Genomic DNA, 22,678 nt, shown 5'->3' on the forward strand with positions numbered 1-22,678 from the left:
GCTGCAATGGAAGCTGAACAAGTCCTTTAAAGGTTCAGCCCTTCACAGGTAATGGTGAACACATTTAGCTTTAACAGATTTGTTTTTAAGGAATGTATCTTTATTATGTTATGTGTTATTAACTTTCCTTAAAGTCCTTCCTCTTATATATATTGGTCACAAATCATTTTTAACCCTGCCTCAACATTTCTCTTTGTTTCAGCTGATGTCAAGGGCTTGTTTAACCTGTCTTGTTCGTGGAGTGGGATGAATTTGGCAGTTTATGGAGAAGACTGAAGAAAAGTAGAAAAAGCTGCAACGGTAAATATTTCCAGTGGGTATGTCTGTGTTTGTCGTAACCCGTGATTGAACATCACTGCATTTACATTTCGCACAGCATTGGAGGTTTCTAAAAACTTTAAATATCACACTGCTCCATCAGTAAGATAGGGATGTCATGTCAACGTAGTAGTAGTTCACACATATTGTTTATATATGTAAACACCAGTGTTGCCACAGTTACTTTGAAAAAGTAATCTGATTACTGATTACTGATTACTCCTTTAAAAAGTAACTTAGTTACTTTACAGATTACTTGATTTTAAAAGTAACTAAGTTAGATTACAAGTTACTTTATTAGTTACATTCAGCAGTTGCCGACAACACCGCTGCCGCCTCAAAATAGAAATGACAACCGTTTTTGGCAACACACTTTATTGTATTTATGCCCGAGACTGACGGTCCCGACTTTTTTACGCCCCCTTTTTTAGGCTTCTCCTTCGTTTTATATTTATTTTAATAATTAAAATGAACAATGAGATGTGCTGGTGGAAACAACATGAGACCATGATAGCTTGCGCCACTGTCAAGATATGGCTCGCGCAGGGTTAAAGAGTCCGTTTCTTCAGAGCAGCTGCTAGAGTTATGGCCTTTTTACAACTGGTTCCTTCATTCGTTTTCTCTGACCAGGTATCTATCTGATTGCGAAATGACCAGGAGTAGGCCTAAATGCCTTCCGAGAGTCTTTCCAGACGTATTTAATTCCGATCACTCAAACAAACCAATTCAGAAGGTGCATGAAAGCATTTCAAACTAAACCGGACAAATGTAAATATATCTGGTTGTTTAAACCACATGTGTAAATTTTACTCCTGGCAAATAATTAAAAAATAAATGTGTGAGAGCGTGTTGTAGTCAGATAGATATGACGGTGCTACTGCAACATCGCTGCAGATGAGTAAAGCAAGCCAACGCATATGGCCGTAAATGAAACTTTAAAATAAGTCACACAAAACACAATCATCTTCAATATAAAATAATGAGACTAATGATCTTACCAGTGCTTAGGTCGCTCTCTCTCTCATATTGCGATCATTGAATTTAAAATGAGCTGCTGAATAAAATGCTAGAATCTTTTGCTTTGATGTGAACTCCGTTAAATGAGCATATACCGCGGGAATTGAAGATCGGATTTATATTAATTTTGCTGAAGTGTAAGGTAGGCTATAAGACAACCTGCCTGTACTTTTTTTTTTTTTTTTTAGATTGTGTAGCCCGTTTCGTTTTTTTTTTTGAGCGCCGTTGTGAGCAGTAGGCTAATCTATCAGCTGCCTCAGCTCGTCAGAAATGCCTTTGTGGTGGTATAATAACTAGCCTACTTTGTTTTTAATGTCAAAGTAGTTATATTTCGTTTCGTTTATTTTTTAAGTTCACTTAGAAAAATGTTTGGAGCAATTTTTGTTTGTTAAATTAAAGTTTTAATTTTTTTATGTGACGACCCAGTGAGTTAACCGCATGTTTAATAGCCTAGTCTCTCAAACCAACTCTTGAATTGTCTTGCCTATATAAACTTTAATTTAACAAACAAAATTAGGATAATAAAAAACGAAACGAAAAATAACTACTTTGACATTAAAAACAAAACTGAACTATTTTAATGGCTGCAACAATGTAAAAAATAAAATAAAAATAAAAAACAGGCTTCAGCCGAACTCGGGCTGAGAACTTTGATAAGCTGTCGGTTTTTACAAAGGAAAATGACTAAAATAGTAACTCACAGTGACTTGGATAAGTAACTTTAATCTGATTACTGGCTTGGAAATAGTAACGCGTTAGATTACTCGTTACTGGAAAAAAGTAGTCAGATTAGAGTAACGCGTTACTATGTAACGCGTTACTGGCATCACTGGTAAACACGCACTACACCTTACGTCTTTTGCAATGTCTCGTGCATGACATAACATTATAAAAAGTCGGGGCTCAAGTTAAAATCAGTTCAACTTCTCATCTCGAGACCTTGCAGGTTTTTTTCCCCATTCCACTGCCCGCGACTCGCGTTTTTCAAAGCAAACACGCTTTCTGTGTGAAAAAGGCCATGATTCATTGTCTTGCTATCACCAGAACAAGCTCAATTTAAGATTGAACATTGGTCTGGGGAGTCTGCTAAGTATTTTCTACTGCACAAGAGGCATGATCAATGGGCATAATTCAAATGACTTTGTTTGCAATTGATAGTCCATCAAACAATCAGACCACAAGAGGCGTGAGCAATAAGCATCGACCTATCGCTTCTCTATCGTGTTAAATCCGGCAATAGCGCACCAGGTGGATAAGCCAGTCTGTGATTGGTTTCCGCAAAAGTGTGTAACAGAAGCAGTAGAAATGAATGTGCAGGTTTTCAGACTGAGCTGCAGGGTGAAATCAAATCCCTGGCAGATCGGGCTGGGTTTATCCAGTCTACATACTTCATACAATTTACCAAGTCAGCAAATTCATAAGATATTGGACAAGCAAACTTGTACAAAATTCTATGGCTTTTATTCCTGCTGCTGTCATTGGCTATTTTCTCAAGTCTCGTGCCGATTGTGCCCCTTGTAAGTAGTCAGACAGTTCATATCAGAAATTTTATGTTAAGTCCATTTTATTCTATATTAACCTTTACAAATGGGGAAGGTTTCTTCCGTTCCGAACAGTACATGATATCTGCCCACACCTCATAGTCTGCCTTTTTTCTCAATGTTTTTTTTATTTTTATTGAACACATCTGTTTAGAAATAATAGTTTAACATGTCACGACACATCAGATCATTTAAGTTTGTTCACACCAAGACCAATAACTATAATGATAACTATTTTAACATCAACACCAACGGACAATACATTTCTGTTTATTATAAGCACGTGCTGTGGTTATGTTGTCTGCCATTTTAAGTGATCTAATTAGCTGTCAAAGTTTTTATTTTTCATCAGCTGGAAAAATATTTTTAAATGATTCCAACGATATTGTTCCTCTGTGTCATTAAATGTTATATAGCTTCTGTGTGGACTTGTTCCTTGGTGTAAAAAGGCCTTTAAACTGCTTACAGCAACCCAAACCAGTCCTGTTGGGGATGAAGAATGAACATGGCCAGCTTGTGCCCGAAGAGAAAAGACAGAATGACGAAAAGGTGCACATTTTCATTGGTATGTCTGTATTCAAGCAATGCAATTACATGTAGTACAGTATTTGATGTTGATCTCTCAAAGGACTGTTCAAGTCAGCAGTTATCATTTTTCACTTATAAATCTTTTTTATAGAATGAGCAAATCAGCTGTGCCATTATCTTTGGAATCTGGGCAGGAAATTACTTAATATGGTGAGTACTGACACCTGTTATTCACAGTCACAAGTTATTCACCAGAAACTCTTTTTTTTCTAGAATTATTATTGACTTGATTATTATTATTATTATTATTATTATTATTATTATTATTATTATTATTATTATTATTATTATTATTATTATTGATTATTTTCTCTGATTGTTTGAAGGAGGATAAAGCCAGTTGATAAAGAAATAAAGGCATTGTGTACATATGTACTAAAGAGTTTTCAATAGATTACTGATTTGTTATGACTGCTTGTATGTTCTCATCTTTTACTTGTACAGAAATAGTACATCAAGAAGTAGAGGAGCTGCTAACTGGCATTGAACACACACACAATGGTCAGGTCAGTCTTTACACAGTTGGTCAGTTTGTATGGCCCAGACTAAAGAGAAGCGGGTTTGAGGCCAGATATGGTGTAGCCTTTGTTGACGGGAGGAATCTGTAGGCACCAGTTGTGACTGGACATTTGTGAAAGGATTCTTTTGGCCCATACCTCCAACAACCTCCAACATGAGTCCATGTGTTTATATATATATATATATATATATATATATATATATATATATATATATATATATATATATATATATATATATATATAGATTACAGATTATAGATTATAGATTATATATATATATATATATATATATATATATATATATATATATATATATATATATATATATATATATATATATATATATATAATGTGTATAAACAATGTGTATAAATAATACAATATATTGTTTATTTATTTACCACCTCCTAAATACATGTTTTTTATGTTAGGTCTTTATCCCCTGGTTGAGAAAAAGCTACACTGCATCAGTAGAGCTGAGGAACTATTTGAGCTGTGTTCATATCTCCAGTGATCAGTGACCACACATGGCCCATCTACACTGATGCTGTGCTAAAGAAGGCTCATCAGTGTCTTTTCTTCCTCAAATAGCTGAGGAAGTTCAGTGTGAGCCCCAAAACCCTAAAATCATTTTACACATGCACTGTGGAAAGCATCCTGGCAGGAACTGCACCACCCTCAACTGCAAAGCTCTGCAGAGAGTGGTCTGAACTGCACAGAACATTGTTGGAGGTGAGCTTCCCTCCCTCCAGGACAGCTACACCAGGTGGTGTGTGAGGAAAGCACGGAGGATCATCAGACTCCAGCCACCCGAGCCATGGCCTGCTCTCACCATCACCATCAGGCAGACATTCTTGCAGAACCTGCACCAGCAAACTGCGAGACGAGTTCTTTTCACAGGCAATCAGACTACTGAACTCGTACCAGTAACACCACACACAGCACACCTCATATGCATTGCTCTCCATCAGTTACACTGACTGGACTCTGACTCAGTACTATACTGCATCCTAACAATATATTTGCACTAATTCATGCTGCATTGCAATGGTCAAGTCACCTTTATTTATATATCGCTTTTTACAATGCTGATTGTTTTAAAGCAGCTTCACAGTGTTAACACAAAAAAAAATATGCAACAGAATTTGATTTGGCCATACAGCCGCTCTGGAGAAAACTAATTATCATATAGTGACAATGCAGGCAGATCAGTAATTTAGTTGAAAATGTATTTGAATATTTAGTTGAAAAAGGCGACAGTGGTATATGTATAATGTAATTATTGTGTTTATTGTTTTCATTTAGTGCTCTCTGTATAGTATAATATTGTATATTGTTCTCTCTCTACCTGTATCGAGTCCCTTATGTATATTGTGTATATTGTTAATACTGTATATGTGTTCTATACTTGTCATCCATACTGTCATGCTGCGGAATTTGCACAAAAGAATTTCATCAACTGTACACTTTTGTTCATGGTATTGTGACAATAAAGTGATTTTATTTGAATTGGTCTTTTGTTCAACATTTGTTCTGTACAATGATGGATAACAATTGCAAATTGTTTAGAGATATGGACAGCCAAGCAAGAGGAATAAAACGTACTCGGTTACTTTCGTAACCTCGGTTCCCTGAGAGAGAGGAACGAGTATTACGTATGGGAAAAACTCCTTTTCTCGAGAATGTGAAGCAAAACTTTTAATAAAGGTATCTATGTAAAGCGCAGTGAGCTGCACGGCCATAGCCCAGCGCGAGGAGCGCTCTGATTGGCCGGGCTGCGGCAACTGCAGGAACCTATGGTGAGGCGGCTGAGAGGAACGAACCAATGGGGGGCGTTCCAGAAGCCCGCCGAAAAAGGTGCTTATATTTGCATACAGGAGGCTATATAAGACCCTAATTCGCCATAGGTGTCAGGTTTTAAGATCGACTGAAGCGATACCTGAGAAGCATAAACACGGCACGGAACGTAATACTCGTTCCTCTCTCTCAGGGAACCGAGGTTACGAAAGTAACCGAGTACGTTCCCTTTCGAGAGAGGTTCCTCGTATTACGTATGGGAACACAATGTAAAGCGCCGTGTGTGCTGACTGACCCAGTATACCCAAAGCACATGTTATAAACCCCCGAGACACCGACAGAGGCGGCTTATAAGGGGAATGAAGAACCGGAAGAGTCGGTTCGTTTGAACAGCTGATCGGACATAGTCGGATCTTATGATGAATGAATAGTGCTTAAGGACTAATGTGTACAGGCCAAAATGTAAGGCAATCTGTTTGCCAGGGTCAAGATAGAGCCTAGATGGAGAGAAGCCCTGCTTGTAGAGCTGGAACCTCCAACTTGTAGAATCTGATAAAAGTGGACGGAGAGGCCCAGCCTGCCGCCGCACAGATATCTTCCAAAGAAATGTCACACGACCAAGCCCAAGATGAGGCCATGCCTCTAGAGGAGTGGGCTTAAATGCCTGTAGGACAGGTTAGGTCCTGGACCTATATGCTAGTGGGACTGCATCCACTATCCAGTGTGAGAGACTGTTTCATGACAGCACAAACTTTAGTGCGGCCACCGAAGCAATGAAGAGCTGATCCGACTGCCTGAAGGGGGCGGAGCGCTCTAGATACAATCTCAATGCTCTGACTGGGCAGAATAGGTTTGCGTCTTATTCTCTCTGAGACGCGGGTTAAGCAGTGCAAAGACCTGCATACTGAAGGGGTTGATAGCACTTTCAGCATAAAACCATACCTCGGTTTGAGCACAACCTTGAAGTTGCTGGACCCAAACTCAAGACAGGAAGGGCTCACGGAGAGTGCAGGTAAGCCACCCACTCGGTTAACCGAGGCCACAGCCAGCAGAAAAACGGTTTTGAGTGATATGTGCTTCAAGCTTGTGTTCTGAAGTGGTTAGGAGGGGGAACCCTTCACCGCCTCCAAAACCATGGCGAGGTCCCAAATAGGGACCGAGGTAGGGGCAAGGCGGGCTGAATCTCCTGGCCCCTTTAAGAAAACACACAATAAGATCACTTTTCCCTAGTGAATGTGCCGCGATAGGAGCGTGGCTAGCTGCTATGGCGGAGACACACACCCCGAGTATGGAGGGGGGACGACCCGCATCCATTAGCTCTTGGAGAAAGCGAGCGGTTCCGCCAGTTCGCATGAGTGTGCGTCGATGTTTCGCGTAGCACATTGGTTAGAAAACCACTGACCACTTCAAAGCAGAGCTGCCAGATAGCAGGGGCTCTAGCTTCCGAAATAGTGTTCATAACTTGTCAGAGAGGTTCCCGGATACCGTTGATGGGCCATACGTGGAGGGCCCACAGCTCGGGATTGGGATGCCAGACCTTCCCTTTCATTGGCAGAATAGGCATGGGGCTGTGTCTGACAGCTGAAACAGTATGGAGAACCATGTGCGGTTCTTCCAAAGTGGGGCTATTAAAAAGCACAGGCTGCAGCTGGATCGCGATCGGAGGGAACATATAGAGGGAGTCTGGGCCAACATGGGCCAGGGCATCCCTGCGTTTGCAGAAAAAATATTGGGCAGCGTGTGCTGTGCGAGGTGAATTGTTTGCGGGTAAAGGGACCATCCCCCTGGGGACATGGGTCCTCTGGATAACATGTCCGGACCCTGATTCAGAATACCTGGCACGTAAGCCGCCCTTAGGGAGCTCAGATTGTGCTCTGCCCATAAAAGGAGATGCTTAGCCATGCAGTGAACAGAGTCTGATCTCGGCTGCCCTAGCGATTTTATGTACATTATCAAGACGTGGTGGTTCTTATGACATAAGTCTTGAGTCTATGACAATGACTGTACTGATAAGCCTGCCCCTCGAAGGCGAATCTCAAGAATGGCCTGTAGTGGGGGTGGGGGGTTATCGTAACGTGACGTATGCGTTTTTCAGATCTATTGAGAAAACCCAATCCCCGGGGCGAATGTGCGCGAGGATTTGTTTCACCGTCAGCACCTTGAAACGAGCGTGTCATAAGTGCTTTGTTCAGATGCCTGGAAAATGGGCCTGAGACCGCCACCCATTTTCGGCAAGAGGAATTAGCGACAGTAAAAACCTGACTCGCTAGCGTCGGGTGTACTGTTTTCGCCGCTCTCTCCTTTAACAGTCTCAATGCCTCAGCGAGAAGCACGTGACTGACACTGCTTCTTACAGAGGGCTCGACCACGGCTTGAATCGCGGGGTCTGCGAGCAAAACTGTAGCGAGAACCTCGTTTTATATGTTCAACACCCAATATTATATACCAGGAATGGCCTGCCAGGCCTGGGCTCGTAAAGCCAGGGGTTGAATTAGATTCGGGGGCTGGCCGCTTAGTAATAGGGGCCTGTTAGCCGGGTTGCTTGTGCTGTAACACTGCTTGTAACACTGTGGGGATAGTGTTAGTTTTGGCGGTGCAGGCTTAGCAGTGGGCGCACGCCTCACATTTATATTGTGTGTGCGAGAGTGAACTTTGTGAAAAGTGCTTGGGTGCAGGAGTGCAGACTGTAAAGTGGGCACATTTCCTACATAGAAAGCTCTTTTGTGTGTAGTGTAAACAATGTGCAGTGGCGCACAACCTACGTAGAATACCCACGGTGCAAACCAGTGAGCAAATCCACAGGGGTAAACGCACACAGCATTAGTGTGCAGACGAGCGTGTTTAACACAGGCTAGTTGACTGCAATATTTCATCTCCAGTCACTTAACTTAAGGGAACTGGGAGAATGTAAGGAAGTGCGGGTGGTATGTGAGCCATTCCACAATGCCGTTATGCTCTAGTCTAGACTGAAAGCGCGCATGCAGACAAGCGTGTTTGACCACAGGCTAGTTGACTGCAATAAGGCTAGTTGACTTTATATGGTGTAATCCGGCCGCGGCGGGATTTATTTGTGATTTTGTGAGGCTGAATTAACAGTGCTTATGTAGGGGTGCACACTGTGTAGTGGACACTTTGTCTACAGTGTAAAAACCTTTCCAGCCGCCTGAATAAAGGGGACTGGAAGTGATAGAGTGAAAAAAGGGCTTAGCTTGGCAGCCATTTTCCGACACCCTTATGCTCTGACAGTGAGCGCGTGCTATGACGTAAGCCGCGCTCTAGTCAGCAACGCGCTGTGGAAGGGGCGCGCGCTATCATCGCGCGCTGCAGCGACATTGTTCTTGACATACCCAACAGCCCGAGCTCGCTCGTCTAACTTACTCTAGTATTCTCTGTCCGCAGCGCTTCAGCACGGCGGCGGTAGAATGAGCACGGCGAGAGCTTCGGCTCGAGTTTGTTTATTCACTCTAGTATTCTCTGTCCGCGGCGACAGCGCGACTGAACGAGAATTGGAAGCGTGAGGAAAAACTCTGTCCGCGGCACTTCTAGCACGGCGAGAGCTTCGGCTCGAGTTTGTTTATTCACTCTAGTATTCTCTGTCCGCGGCGATATCGCGACAGAACGAGAATTGGAAGCGTGAGGAAAAACTCTGTCCGCGGCGCTTCTAGCACGGCGAGAGCTTCGGCTCGAGTTAGTTAATTCACTCTAGTATTCTCTGTCCGCGGCGATAGAGCGACAGGACGAGAGAATTGGAAGCGTGAGGTAAAACTCTGTCCGCGGCGCTTCTAGCACGGCGAGAGCTTCGGCTCGAGTTTGTTTATTCACTCTATTATTCTCTGTCCGCGGCGATAGAGCGACAGGACGAGAGAATTGGAAGCGTGAGGTAAAACTCTGTCCGCGGCGCTTCTAGCACGGCGAGAGCTTCGGCTCGAGTTTGTTTATTCACTCTAGTATTCTCTGTCCGCGGCGATAGAGCGACAGGACGAGAGAATTGGAAGCGTGAGGTAAAACTCTGTCCGCGGCGCTTCTAGCACAGCGAGAGCTTCGGCTCGAGTTTGTTTATTCACTCTATTATTCTCTGTCCGCGGCGATAGAGCGACAGGACGAGAGAATTGGAAGCGTGAGGTAAAACTCTGTCCGCGGCGCTTCTAGCACGGCGAGAGCTTCGGCTCGAGTTTGTTTATTCACTCTAGTATTCTCTGTCCGCGGCGATAGAGCGACAGGACGAGAGAATTGGAAGCGTGAGGTAAAACTCTGTCCGCGGCGCTTCTAGCACGGCGAGAGCTTCGGCTCGAGTTTGTTTATTCACTCTATTATTCTCTGTCCGCGGCGATAGAGCGACAGGACGAGAGAATTGGAAGCGTGAGGTAAAACTCTGTCCGCGGCGCTTCTAGCACGGCGAGAGCTTCGGCTCGAGTTTGTTTATTCACTCTAGTATTCTCTGTCCGCGGCGATATCGCGACTGAACCAGAGAAGAGGGAGACTGAGGAAAAACTCCGTCTGTCCGCGGCGCCTCCTCAGCGCGACGGTATAGTGACGAGAGCTTCGGCTCGAGTTCGCCTATTCACTCTAGTATTCTCTGTCCGCGGCTGTAGCGCGACGGAATGAGAGAAGAGTGGGAACAACTCTGTGGCAGCGGCGGAAGAAGAGCCGCGGCGGCGGCAGAGTGAAGAGAGCTTCGGCTTGAGTGTGCTCATGTCCTCTAACATTCTCTCTTTCCGCGGCGCTATTCAGCGCGACGGGACGAGAGCAGAGGGAGAGTGAGAAGAGCTCTGTCTTTCCGCGGCGCTTAACGACGCGGCGGAACGAGAGAGTCCTCGAGTAGAACAAGCCTGTAAGCTCTAGAAGTGGCGTTGCAGCGGCAACACACACACAAACACATATAACACTCAACATAGACACAGTTTAAAGGATATATAACGCCGGATGGCGTAGCTGGAACGGCAGAGAAGGCGGAGAGGGAGTCCGTCGTCCTCAGCTGCAGGTTCCGCTGGTGCCTTTTCAACGGCGGTGCTTCTTCCGGAGACCAGCGAAGGTATCGCTGAAGGAGATAAAATCTGACACCTATGGCGAATTAGGGTCTTATATAGCCTCCTGTATGCAAATATAAGCACCTTTTTCGGCGGGCTTCTGGAACGCCCCCCATTGGTTCGTTCCTCTCAGCCGCCTCACCATAGGTTCCTGCAGTTGCCGCAGCCCGGCCAATCAGAGCGCTCCTCGCGCTGGGCTATGGCCGTGCAGCTCACTGCGCTTTACATAGATACCTTTATTAAAAGTTTTGCTTCACATTCTCGAGAAAAGGAGTTTTTCCCATACGTAATACGAGGAACCTCTCTCGAAAGGGAACCAGTATAGCTCTGATAATGAAAAGGAAACTGGATGTGATTTCACAATGCATGAATTTGTGTGGCAGCTTCATTTGTGAACTAATAAACATCATATGGTTTTAACATAACCCATTTTTATTTCTCTTACATGACATGCCTTTATATGTAACGTTAGCTGTATTGTCCAGTAAAGTTTTGGATAAGGTATGGTTGATATTCTGTATTAAGGATGGTGTTTATTAAATACACAATTTAAAATAAATTATACATAAAATGACCATGATTGTTTTAATTGAGACATGAACATTTAGTCATATTAATGACATTTAGGACAATAATTTGTTAGAATGTAACCACTGCATATAGATGCTGCCTAGATGCTGAATCGAATACAGTAAATATGACAAATTACAGTGAAGGGAAGGTTGAAAGATGCATTAGAAGAGATTGTATCGGCTCTATTGTTACAGACACTTCAGACATACTGAGGGTGACGTACCAGAGAAAGATCAACATGGACCCTGTGCTATGCAAGCAAGATGAACATGCACATAGTACAATGAAGTGTCACAAGGTGTATTGGTTGTTTAAATAGATGTCTTTGTTTATTGATAACACTGTATTCTTGTTCTAACTAAATAAATTGAGAAGCATGTTCTATATGAGCATTTGATAGCTTTGGGGGTATATTCTCGTTCTGTTGTTAACTATGACTGAATGAAAGATTAAAAGTCGTTTAAAAGACAATATAAATGTGACTACACACTTGTCCATGATAAGTATACATCTGTGTGTGTTTTATTGCCCTGCCATCCCCAGGGGCCAAGTATAGTCCCCTAGAAGAGCATCAAAGTCTGGTGATAGATTCAAAAAGAAAATTTGTATGACAACTAAATAATGTTGGTCATCGTTTTCAAATCTATCTATCTATCTATCTATCTATCTATCTATCTATCTATCTATCTATCTATCTATCTATCTATCTATCTATCCATCCATCCATCCATCCATCCATCCATCCATCCATCCATCCATCCATCTATCCATCTATCTATCTATCTATCAAAAGGTGATATAAAGTTTTTTTTTTTTTAAATGCTCAAGTAAAATACTAAATTCAGCCTGCCTCTCAAAAATATCATAGAGGTTTACACAATGAACATGATTAGATATCCCTTTGCTCATTAAAGATAGTAATGTTTCCAATTCCTTTCTTACACGTTTTAAACTGCATTACCCATAAGCCTCTGTCACTATATCGATGGAACGCCATCGTCTTAGTTTGTAGTTCAGTGAAGTTACCCTTAGGGTTAGGATCTTGGTAAAGAGGTAATTTCTCACAACATAGCAACACCGCATTGTTAACTGAATGCATTACTGACATAATAATAACAACAAAACGTACTTTGCAACATTAACCTTTTTTTAATACGGGTTAAAAGATTGTCCAACCACAACCAGTCCTGTCGGTGCCGGAAAAAGTCAAAGCCAATGACAACTCAGTTGAGGAGATGCGTCACACTTCCTTGCCCATATATGGTATTTTATGACACGTTCTTTCAGGGACTTGTGATGAATAAACAGATTATCAGTTAAACATGTATTTGTCCCCATTAAATATAATACAACTAAAATGACAGATTGCATTTGGGGGGTTGACCTGATGCAGCAATAGATTTGTTGATTATAGTGATTTTTTTCACCCCAAGCAAGGGCCTAATGGTTTCCATTGTATACATTACCCAACTATTAATTAATGCACAACTTTTAAGTTCAAACATTCTGCAGTTGTATACTGTATGACAAATAAACATTAAAAAGTCCTTTGTTTTACAAAAAACTACTACTCTAAAGATAAGACCAAAGATAAGGGCAGCTAATATTTAAATAAAGTGCTTATGTAATATTTACAGTGTATTTACAGTATAAATTTAATCACTGTTTCCTGAAAACCTTTTGCCATTCTTAGCTCTACTAGTTTAACTATAAGAATAAAAAAAAAAGTTAAAAGTAAAAAACAAAACAATGAATGCACACATTTTGTAGTCATTTCACAATGTTTATTGATATGTCAAACTGTTTAAAGACAAACATAAGTGCCCAGCACAGCATCCTTTGTCACCCAGGTACTTCTCCAGATTGTGCCACTATAAAGTAAAGAAAAAAACAAAAAACACAAAAAGTTGCTTATAATTTGGGACTGTTCACTGTAGAGGAGAAATTAATAGAAGTAGAGATGCTATAAGCAGAAGTTGGCAGAAAGTGTTTGTGTGTGAGTGTGTGTGTGTGTTTGTGTGAGTGAGTGAGTGAGTGAGTGAGTGAGTGAGCGAGCGAGCGAGTGTGCAAGCGAGCGAGCGTGTGAGTGAGTGAGTGTGTGTGTGAGCGAGTGAGTGAGTGACTGTATGAGTGAGTGCGTGAGAGAGTGTGAGCGAGTGAGAGTGAGTGATTACTGTTAGCAAAGCATTATCAATGGGTTTGATAATGCCGAGAGCTGATAGAGAATGAACAATCCATGAGAAAACCTGCAAGACAGGATAAAAGAATTTTATTAAAATAAATGAGAAACAATAAAAACATTGACAATAAATCAGAATCCTGACTTTATAAAGCTTTGTCACATAAAATTGCAGACAACATTGTCTAATATCCCTATTGCGGTTGTATGAAGTATGTAGACTGGATAAACCCAGCCCGATCTGCCAGGGATTTGATTTCACCCTGCAGCTCAGTCTGAAAACCTGCACATTCATTTCTACTGCTTCTGTTACACACTTTTGCGGAAACCAATCACAGACTGGCTTATCCACCTGGTGCGCTATTGCCGGATTTAACACGATAGAGAAGCGATAGGTCGATGCTTATTGCTCACGCCTCTTGTGGTCTGATTGTTTGATGGACTATCAATTGCAAACAAAGTCATTTGAATTATGCCCATTGATCATGTCTCTTGTGCAGTAGAAAATACTGAGCAGACTCCCCAGACCAATGTTCAATCTTAAATTGAGCTTGTTCTGGTGACAGCAAGACAATGAATCATGGCTTTTTTCACACAGAAAGCGTGTTTGCTTTGAAAAACGCGAGTCGCGGGCAGTGGAATGGGGAAAAAAACCTGCAAGGTCTTGAGATGAGAAGTTGAACTGATTTTAACTTGAGCCCCGACTTTTTATAATGTTATGTCATGCACGAGACATTGCAAAAGACGTAAGGTGTAGTGCGTGTTTACATATATAAACAATCTGTTTGAACTACTACTACGTCGACATGACATGTTTTACAGGGTTCCTCAAACTCTGTCCTGGAGGGCCACTGTCCTGCAGAGTTTAGCTCCAGCCCTGATCAAACACACCTGAGCAAGCTAATCAAGGTATAGAGGGAATGCATCAACGTCACTTTCCCGCCGTAACACGCCCCCTCAGCCGGGGTTGAGTGGCAGAAGAGCTGCTGCGTTACTGCAGTTAATGGAGGAAAACACGAGTAGAGCAAACGATCCTTACAACTTACAAAGATTCAGTGATCCATGGATAATGATAAGCAGCCAGGAATCGTGTTTTCCTGACATTTTTAGGAGCCTCATTTCGACAAGAATGTTTATAACTGCCATTCATCACATTTTTCAAGTGAATCCCGCATGTATATGTGGATGGGTCAGTGTTTTGAAGCGTGTAGTGGTGGTAATATACTTTATATTCACTAAAAGCTGTCACTCATTCAATAAACGCAATCTCACAAAGTTCCGCAGTGACGTTTCAGTGACAATGAAGCTCTTATTTTCACAATTTCTGCACTTACAGAGGATTTCTGCACGTGTTCAACTGAACTCAGCGCCTGGACAAACGCTCGAGCGGTGAGTGATTACAAATTGAACACCTGTGATTGGTTTCTGTTGTAGAAGTCACCGAGGCGAAAACACGTTGGAAATGTAATCATTTGACGAGTGCAAATTCAGATACACACTGGATCTTTTGCTAGCTCCTTTTCACTGATAATATGCAATTATTACGAATTATTACAGAGGATTACATATCCTAGACAAACAGTTATGTGCAGCGTTTCACTCTAAAAGCAGAAGCAGCAGCAGGTGGCAGTGGTTTGAGTGAGAAAATTACACGCTATTATCAAGTCCGTCTCAAGCTCAGAACAGCGATGTCTATGCGGTCCGTGGACAAGCCTTCCCCCTACCCCCCCTTCCGGCACCGGGCATGGTTTTGTGAGTTTTCGCTGCATTCGCGCTGTAAACCAATGCTGCCTCTCAGTCTTACTGCCACTCAGCGGGGCGTAATCACAGTCGCTCCAGCTGACGATGACGCCACGTGCATTCCCTCTATTCAGGATCACTGGAAAAAAATCACAGGAAGGTGTGTTTGATTAGGTTTGGAGCTAAACTCTGCAGGACAGTGGCCCTCCAGGACCGAGTTTGACTAACCCTGCTTTATTAGGTTCATCAGTATGGAGCAGTGTGATATGTTAAGTTTAAGAAACCTCCAATGCTGTGCAAAATGTAAATGCAGTGATGTTCAATCAAGGGTTATGACAAACACAGACATACCACTGGAAATATTTACCGTTGCGGCTTTTTCTACTTTTCTTCAGTCTTCTCCATAAACCGCCAAATTCATCCCACTCCACGAACAAGACAGGTTAAACAAGCCCTTGACATCACTTCCTTTTCAGCTGAAACAAAGAGAAATGTTGAGGCAGTGTTAAAAATGATCTGTGACCAATATATATAAGAGGAAGGACTTTAAGGAAAGTTAATAACACATAACATAATAAAGATACATTCCTTAAAAACAAATCTGTTAAAGCTAAATGTGTTCACCATTACCTGTGAAGGGCTGAACCTTTAAAGGACTTGTTCAGCCTCCATTGCAGCTTCTTCAAGATCAGCATAGGGAGCTTTCAGTTCAAGTTCCCTGTTAATACTAGCAGCTTTCTGACATAACTGGTCAAAATTAGATTTTGAGTTTTAAAAATATGCCAAGATATGTGTAGATGAATTACAAAATACAGAGACAGACAGACGTATAGATAGATAGATAGATAGATAGATAGATAGATAGATAGATAGATAGATAGATAGATAGATAGATAGATAGATAGATAGATAGATAGATAGATAGATAGATAGATAGATAGATAGATAGATAGATAGATAGATAGATAGATAGATAGATAGATAGATAGAGAGCTTTTGCAAGAGATGGCTTCTTAAAATAACTGTTGGATTTAAGGTTGCTGTGGGAGATGGAGATGGAGGAACAGGTGATCTGAAGAAACTGCAAGACAGAAAAATATTAAATTAAAATAACATAAATATTGAATAACAAAAAAGCATTAAAGGCATGGCAAGTGTTGTAGTCATTGTTGTGAAACTATGGTAAGGTTTTGTGTTACTATGCTTTTTTACTACATACCACAGAAAAAAACTATGGTTACTGCTTTAAAAGCATGGTAAGTGTTGTGGTTACAGTGCTTTAATGACAAATACCCCAGTAAAACTCTGGTTATTGTGGTAAAAACGATGGTATATGTTTTGGTTACTGTTTTATCTACAAACACCACAGTAAAACTATGACTACTGAGGTAAAACCATGGTAAGTGCCATGGTTACTGTGCTTTAGCTACACGTACCACAGTAAAACTACAGTTACTGTAGTGAAACCATGGTAAGTGTAGTCATAGTGCTTAAATACAAATAGTACACAGTAAAAACAGTTACTGTGTTAAAATCATGGTATGGTACCATGCTTTAACTACTAATACTACAGTAACTATGGATACTGAGGTAAAACAAATGTAAGTGTTGTGTTATGCTTTTCAAATAGTACACAGTGAAACCACAGTTGCTGTGGTAAAAACATGGTAAGCTTTGTGGTCACCTGGCTTTTACTAACAGGATTGAGCAACAGTTAACGTTACTATGGTAAAATCGCGTTCGTTCGGTGGCATTTGCAACTGATTTGTAAACATCATACTGCACTTACACATGAATTGCAGACAATCAGAATGATAATTTAAAAAGAACAAAATTAAACCCACCTGGATTACAAAGCTCAGGGTGACTCCTTCCTCTCATCTCATTTTTTATTGACAACGACGGTCAAAGTTCATTTGATGACGACACACCCGACAACGAGACTGTCATTATTAATCAGACAGCTAGAGGGCGCGTCACTTTAAAACGTGACTATAGGTCGTAATACGCTGCATGCACAAACGACCTATGTGGTCGTGTTTCGGAGGAGGACAGGCTGTTTAAAACGGGTGACTTACCTAAAGCTTAAAAACAGATAATAAGCCTATAATTTAACTGAAATGACCATGACTAGACGCGGATGCGTTGTCATTACGTTGCCAATGGCCTAATGCTTAGAAAATTAGGTGAATCGTGTGGGGCGAATTCTGCTCGCTAAAATCCCACTTGATTCGATGATTCGGTTTTGCATGCAATTATTTCAGTTCCTAGTTATAGTAGCCTAATTGCATTTGATTAGAATTGTGCAGGAATATACCAAAGCTGTATGTAACTTCAGAGACGGTCCATAGATCCATAGATATCGAATGACCATGTCAAGCCAGCTTTACTTCAGTCAATTTCACCTGTAGTAAGTCTGGCCAGTAGGAATGTACTACAAACTTTGGAACGTAAAAAGCCTTTTGGTGAGTTACTGTGCATTTGCAGAAAGTCCCTAAAGCAGCCTCAGCGGATACTTTACCTCGTTAAATTAGGTACTGCTCCTTTAAGGCGAAACATACTCTCTTCTCACTCACTGATGGGAGGGTAGTCCGTTGTAGATGAAGCACAAGCTGTGAACGTCGCGGATGCGTTCTAAATTTCTGTTAGTCTTTGCCGTTTGTTTTTCTGTTTAGTAACGCAGTTGTCAGTGGAGTGTTTAACTGCCCCATGTGTGCGAGGGATTTACGGAGATAATAAACCCCCTTTGAAAGTCTGATACGTGAGTTTGCTTCACTGGCTAGAAACCATTCAAGCCAGCATCTGGCCTCTAATTACCTTAATTAGAGAACAATGATTAGACTTTACCGTGATGGAAGTGGCTGAAATGGCTAGAACTCTGTAAGGAAAAAATGCTAGCATTGTAGAATTGCTTTGAGCTGTTTGAGCGATATAATGTATCTGTATTCCAGCTGTATTGAGCCGGAAAAGCCATCCATGCTAAAAAGAAAATGGTTGACCATTCGTATTAAAGCAAAAATGTTGCGTTTAGCAGTGGGTGAGTCTGGCTACGTTTTATCACTGCGGTTCCTATGACATGTAAATGCCCTAATATGATTATGCTGAAAATGCAGCTCACCTCACGTTCGTGATGGAGAACATTTGTTTGCAAAATCATGATAACGCTCACGTAACGCGAATTAGTCAACACAGGACTCTTAAAGAGCAAACAAAGAAATAGCTCCGTAGCTCCGTTTGATATGCGAATAAGAAGGCAAATCGAATGATTTCCTTTTAGAGTAGTACCTTCATGATGAATAGATACGGCAACCACACAAATAAAGTGATTATAGCATGGAAAAAACACATGATACTTATCCTGAATGCAAAGCAATGTGCAGGAGAAGCAGCAGCAAAGAGCTAGCAACAGCAGTTTAGGAGCGAACTGAATCTGTTTGAAGATGCACGCTGTTATATCATACCCATTAGCTGCAAGGGGAGTTTGAACAGCTGATGCACTGATGCAAATCAGCTGATGCATCTCAGCTGAGCAGAAACAGCTGATGAGACCAAACAGCGTTAGCAGCGTCTTGACTACCTAGCCTGCCAGAACTAACGCTACGCTCAGTCACTACACAAAAATAATATATGGCTTATTAAGTTGTAAATAATGGTTAATATGCCCTTTCTATTATGTTAAGTTAATCATTAATTACTATTGTGTCCATGCTTAACTAGTGCATAATTGTTATCAAGCAAATAATTAATTACTAGTTTAACTAATGCATAATTAATGTTAAATTAATCATTAATTACGTGTGTGTTTGTGCTTAACTAATGCTTAATTGTCAACAAGTTAATCATTAATTAATGCTTAACTAGTGCATTATTCTGGACCCTTAAAATAAAGTGTTACCAGTTATTCTACTCTTTCTGTACTTACTGCCTATGGGATCTGGCTACACAATGGAATTACTGGTATTCATTTTAATCCTTATTAACAATTGTATAAAAATATAGTTTGGAATGTATCTATTCTAAAATTTTATTTATTAATTTATTAATTAATACCAGTAATACCAATGTTGCTTTTTAAAATGTGACTGGGGGCACCAATAAGGATTTTGCCTACTACGCCAAAATGGGTAGAAACGGCCCTGATTGTATGAGAACTGAACTGAGCCAGACGGTAACATCACATACAGTATAGATACAACAATAACTTGTTTACAACATAAATTAACCATCACTGAATTTAAGCTGGACTGTGACATTTTTTCTTCTACATCTGCTGTACTTCCAAAACTAACTGTTGCATTATTTTTCTGTTATCACTGTAAAGCTGCTTTGAAACGATCTGTATTGTAAAAAGCACTATATAAATAAAGATGACTTGACTTAACTAATATGAGAAGCTGATGTTATTACTTCTTTAAAATGGTCTCATTTACAAAAGTTTGGTTTAAGATGTTACAATGATTGATAAAGAGATAATGTTCCTATTCAGGTATGAGGGAGGTTATAGCTATTGTTTTTTTAACAGGGTATTGCATTGTCCAAAGAAAAGGGGGAAACACTATTGCAATTCAGAAAAAGCTACAGGAATCTGAGGTGTGGGAAACACTCCACCAGGAGCAAGCTTCCTGTTCTTGAGGGTTGGGATTTTCCCACAATACAGTTTGAGGGAAATGCTAGAAGATGTCTTGAGAGCCTGTGCCTGCTCCATATGTATGTGTGGATGCATGCCAGTTTGTAGTTAATGGATACATGGTTAAAAAATAAATAATACAAATGTGTAGACGAATAATTAAAACCTAAAACACTACAATTCCCATGGTCATTAGACAGTCAAAGGACAGGATTGGCTGGTGGCAGCCCAATAAGATGACGACAGGAGGCATATGGCTGGATAACACTAGCAGAAACAAACCGTTGGTTGTCAATGGTTACAAATCTCTCCATGAAGGAATGGGTGTGACAGCTGCTGGAGGAAACAGCACACATTACTATCTGAAGTCACATGACTGTTCTCATTTCTATCCTTCTGATCCCCTGTTCACAGCCTGTAATTCTCTCTGTGTGTGTGTGTGTGTGTGTGTGTGTGTGTGTGTGTGTGTGTGTGTGTGTGTGTGTGTGTGTGTGTGTGTGTGTGTGTGTGTGTTTGTAGAGGCAGAGGATAGGAGGATGGCAGGGGGAGGGGTGGTTAAGGGGAAAGTGGGAAGGAGGGGACACAGAGGAGGTAGAGGCAGGCAAAGAGATGAGCCCAGCTTACACACAGTGAATGCAAGTGTAAATGGAGGAGTGTGCAAACGAATGGACATTTATTTATGGTATCTCAATGAGCCCAGAAGGACAGGGGAGGATTGCGCACCTCTCGTTTTGACAAAGTGAATAAGTAACAGCAGGGAGGAGGAGAAAGAGGTGAGGTGGAGGGGAGATTTTCTAGTGAGGCATTGCAGATTGTGTCTCATGCCCTGGAGTGTGTGTTCAAGATGTCTAAAAAGAATGACTGATGAGCAGTACCATGTCAAGAACTAGGAGTCTGGGGAGCCTTCACTGAAGACATGGCCCAGGTGAGGAGATGGCTGAGGGTAGGTTACACATCCCACAACTCTTTTTATTCTCTGTGAGTGATGCATGAAAACTATCTGCTTCAAACAAATATCACAACATTATAAGCATACTAGAAGTGTGAATAATTAATATTTATAGTCCACTTGTGCCATGCTGGCAAACCCTCCTGAAGCCCAAAAGAGCTGCAGTGTGAGCGGAAGGAAGAAAATACATGTTGAATCTGTGCTTTTGACAACTGTGCAGAAGTCACTATTGTGCTTTCATGGTTGTTTGACTACCAGATTGTCTATATATGCATTTATTGTAAAATTGGTTCAGGAGTACTGAACATAGTCACAGATATTCTAGATTTGTACTGCTGTGCATTTAAGTGTATGTGTAGTAGTCAAAACCATTTGACTAATGAATTTCCATGACTTTTCCATTTGTTCATTATTAGTGGATAAGGATTTTCAAAAACTAGCAAATTGCAGTCATAAAGAACAATTTATTTTCTGTATTATTTTCTACAATTATTTGTAATATTTTAAATATATTCTTATTATTAGTAAGTGCAATGCTTGATGGCCAGTATCAACAAATACTAATGCCGCTACATGAAATTAGGAATTATAACCATTTAAAATTACAGCATAATTGAAAGTACAACAATTAATTTTTTATTTTATTTTTTTTTTTTATGTTTTTTACCCATGGAAAATTTTAATAAATAAGGTTATGACACTAGTATTTTACATACCAGTGAAATTTCACATTTCTTGATGGCAGTTTTTGTACCACAACTTGTAATTTCAAACATTTTATATCCAAGTAAACCTGTAAGTAAAAAAAAAAAAAAAAAAAAAAAAAAAAAACCTTGATGCATGTTGGGGGAGTGCTGTGTCAAACATGTTATTGTTAACAGTTATTGTTAACAGTAGGTGGCTGTGGCAAGCAGCGAGGCAAGGGACCGTGAGAGCGGGCCGGTGGTGAGAGCTAATGAGCGCCAGCTGTGCGTTAAACCGGTCTCGTCTCACGGAGGAGTGATGGGAGCATAAAAGGAGAGGCGACGACAGTGTACTAGAGAGGACCAGGCCTGGATTTTTAGTTGTGTTTTGTTTATGGTTTATTATGTGGGTGCGGGCAGTCGTCCGGGAGGGACGCCCCCCCCCCCCCCACCCTCCCTACAAATTTATTTTGCACTGAGCAATAAACCTTTTTTCAAAGGGTAGTTGTTTGTCCTCTCCGTTTGTTGTCCTTCCTCCAATAGATGCTTGCACAGCTGGTAATATGTTGCATTCCCGTTTAATTCTAGACAATAACTACAGAGGGACGTAACATATTTGGGGGCTTGTCCGGGATTCATAAGGAAATTAATAAAAAAAATTTCCTTCCCGGATATTAATATCAGCTGTGCATGTGTCTGTATGTTGGATGGTACGATAACCGGAGGGACGTGTTGGGTATAGTAGGTCCGTGTTAGCGGTAGTGGTGAGAACGAAAGTATGAGTACCTTTGAGTTACAGGCGTTTATTGATAATCCCACGCTAGAGCAGTTTGGCAGGGGTAGGAAGGATGATTTGTTAAAAATTGCTGAACATTACGGGATCTCTGTGGTGAGGCAGTCCTTGAAAAAAACTATTAAAGATGAGATTTTGCAAAGGCTGATTGAACTTCAGGTGCTTCATTTGCCAGATGCGGATGGTGAGAGGGCCGGCTTATCTGCGGTTGAGGCGTGTCCCGAGAGTCCCGTTAAGGAGAAGGTGCTGGGCGAGGCTGCCGAGGTGGAGGTGGGGTCCGATGCCAAGGCTGCCTATCCACCCTTATCCGCCCTTTTATCCTTTT

The 22,678-nt window shown here is 41.2% G+C and overlaps 1 protein-coding gene and 2 long non-coding RNA genes across 5 annotated transcripts in view; 2 read left to right on the plus strand and 1 right to left on the minus strand.

The window, feature by feature from the left end:
* Positions 1-203: 203 nt before the first annotated feature.
* On the plus strand, positions 204-5,494 carry LOC137055791 (uncharacterized). The gene is made up of 5 exons (XR_010900076.1): positions 204-300; positions 3,345-3,441; positions 3,556-3,614; positions 3,909-3,970; positions 4,417-5,494. It is a non-coding gene; the product is annotated as an uncharacterized lncRNA (long non-coding RNA).
* A 6,934-nt stretch (positions 5,495-12,428) lies between these two features.
* On the minus strand, positions 12,429-18,756 carry LOC137055790 (uncharacterized). 3 transcript variants are annotated; one of them, XR_010900075.1, is made up of 4 exons: positions 15,932-18,756; positions 15,669-15,777; positions 13,557-15,440; positions 12,429-13,253 (listed from the first exon to the last, which is right to left on the minus strand). It is a non-coding gene; the product is annotated as an uncharacterized lncRNA (long non-coding RNA). The 3 variants fall into 3 exon arrangements; XR_010900073.1 differs by having other exon boundaries at positions 12,429-15,440; XR_010900074.1 differs by having other exon boundaries at positions 12,429-15,440; positions 15,653-15,777.
* A 1,755-nt stretch (positions 18,757-20,511) lies between these two features.
* Positions 20,512-22,678, plus strand: part of arhgap23b (Rho GTPase activating protein 23b) — a 266,684-nt gene continuing 264,517 nt past the window's right edge. The window contains 1 exon segment of the mRNA XM_067429696.1: positions 20,512-20,871. Within this exon segment, the coding sequence (XP_067285797.1) occupies positions 20,845-20,871 (27 nt within the window). The 5' untranslated portion in view covers positions 20,512-20,844.

Source organism: Pseudorasbora parva, chromosome 21, assembly GCF_024679245.1.
Source record: "Pseudorasbora parva isolate DD20220531a chromosome 21, ASM2467924v1, whole genome shotgun sequence".
NCBI lineage: Eukaryota > Metazoa > Chordata > Actinopteri > Cypriniformes > Gobionidae > Pseudorasbora > Pseudorasbora parva.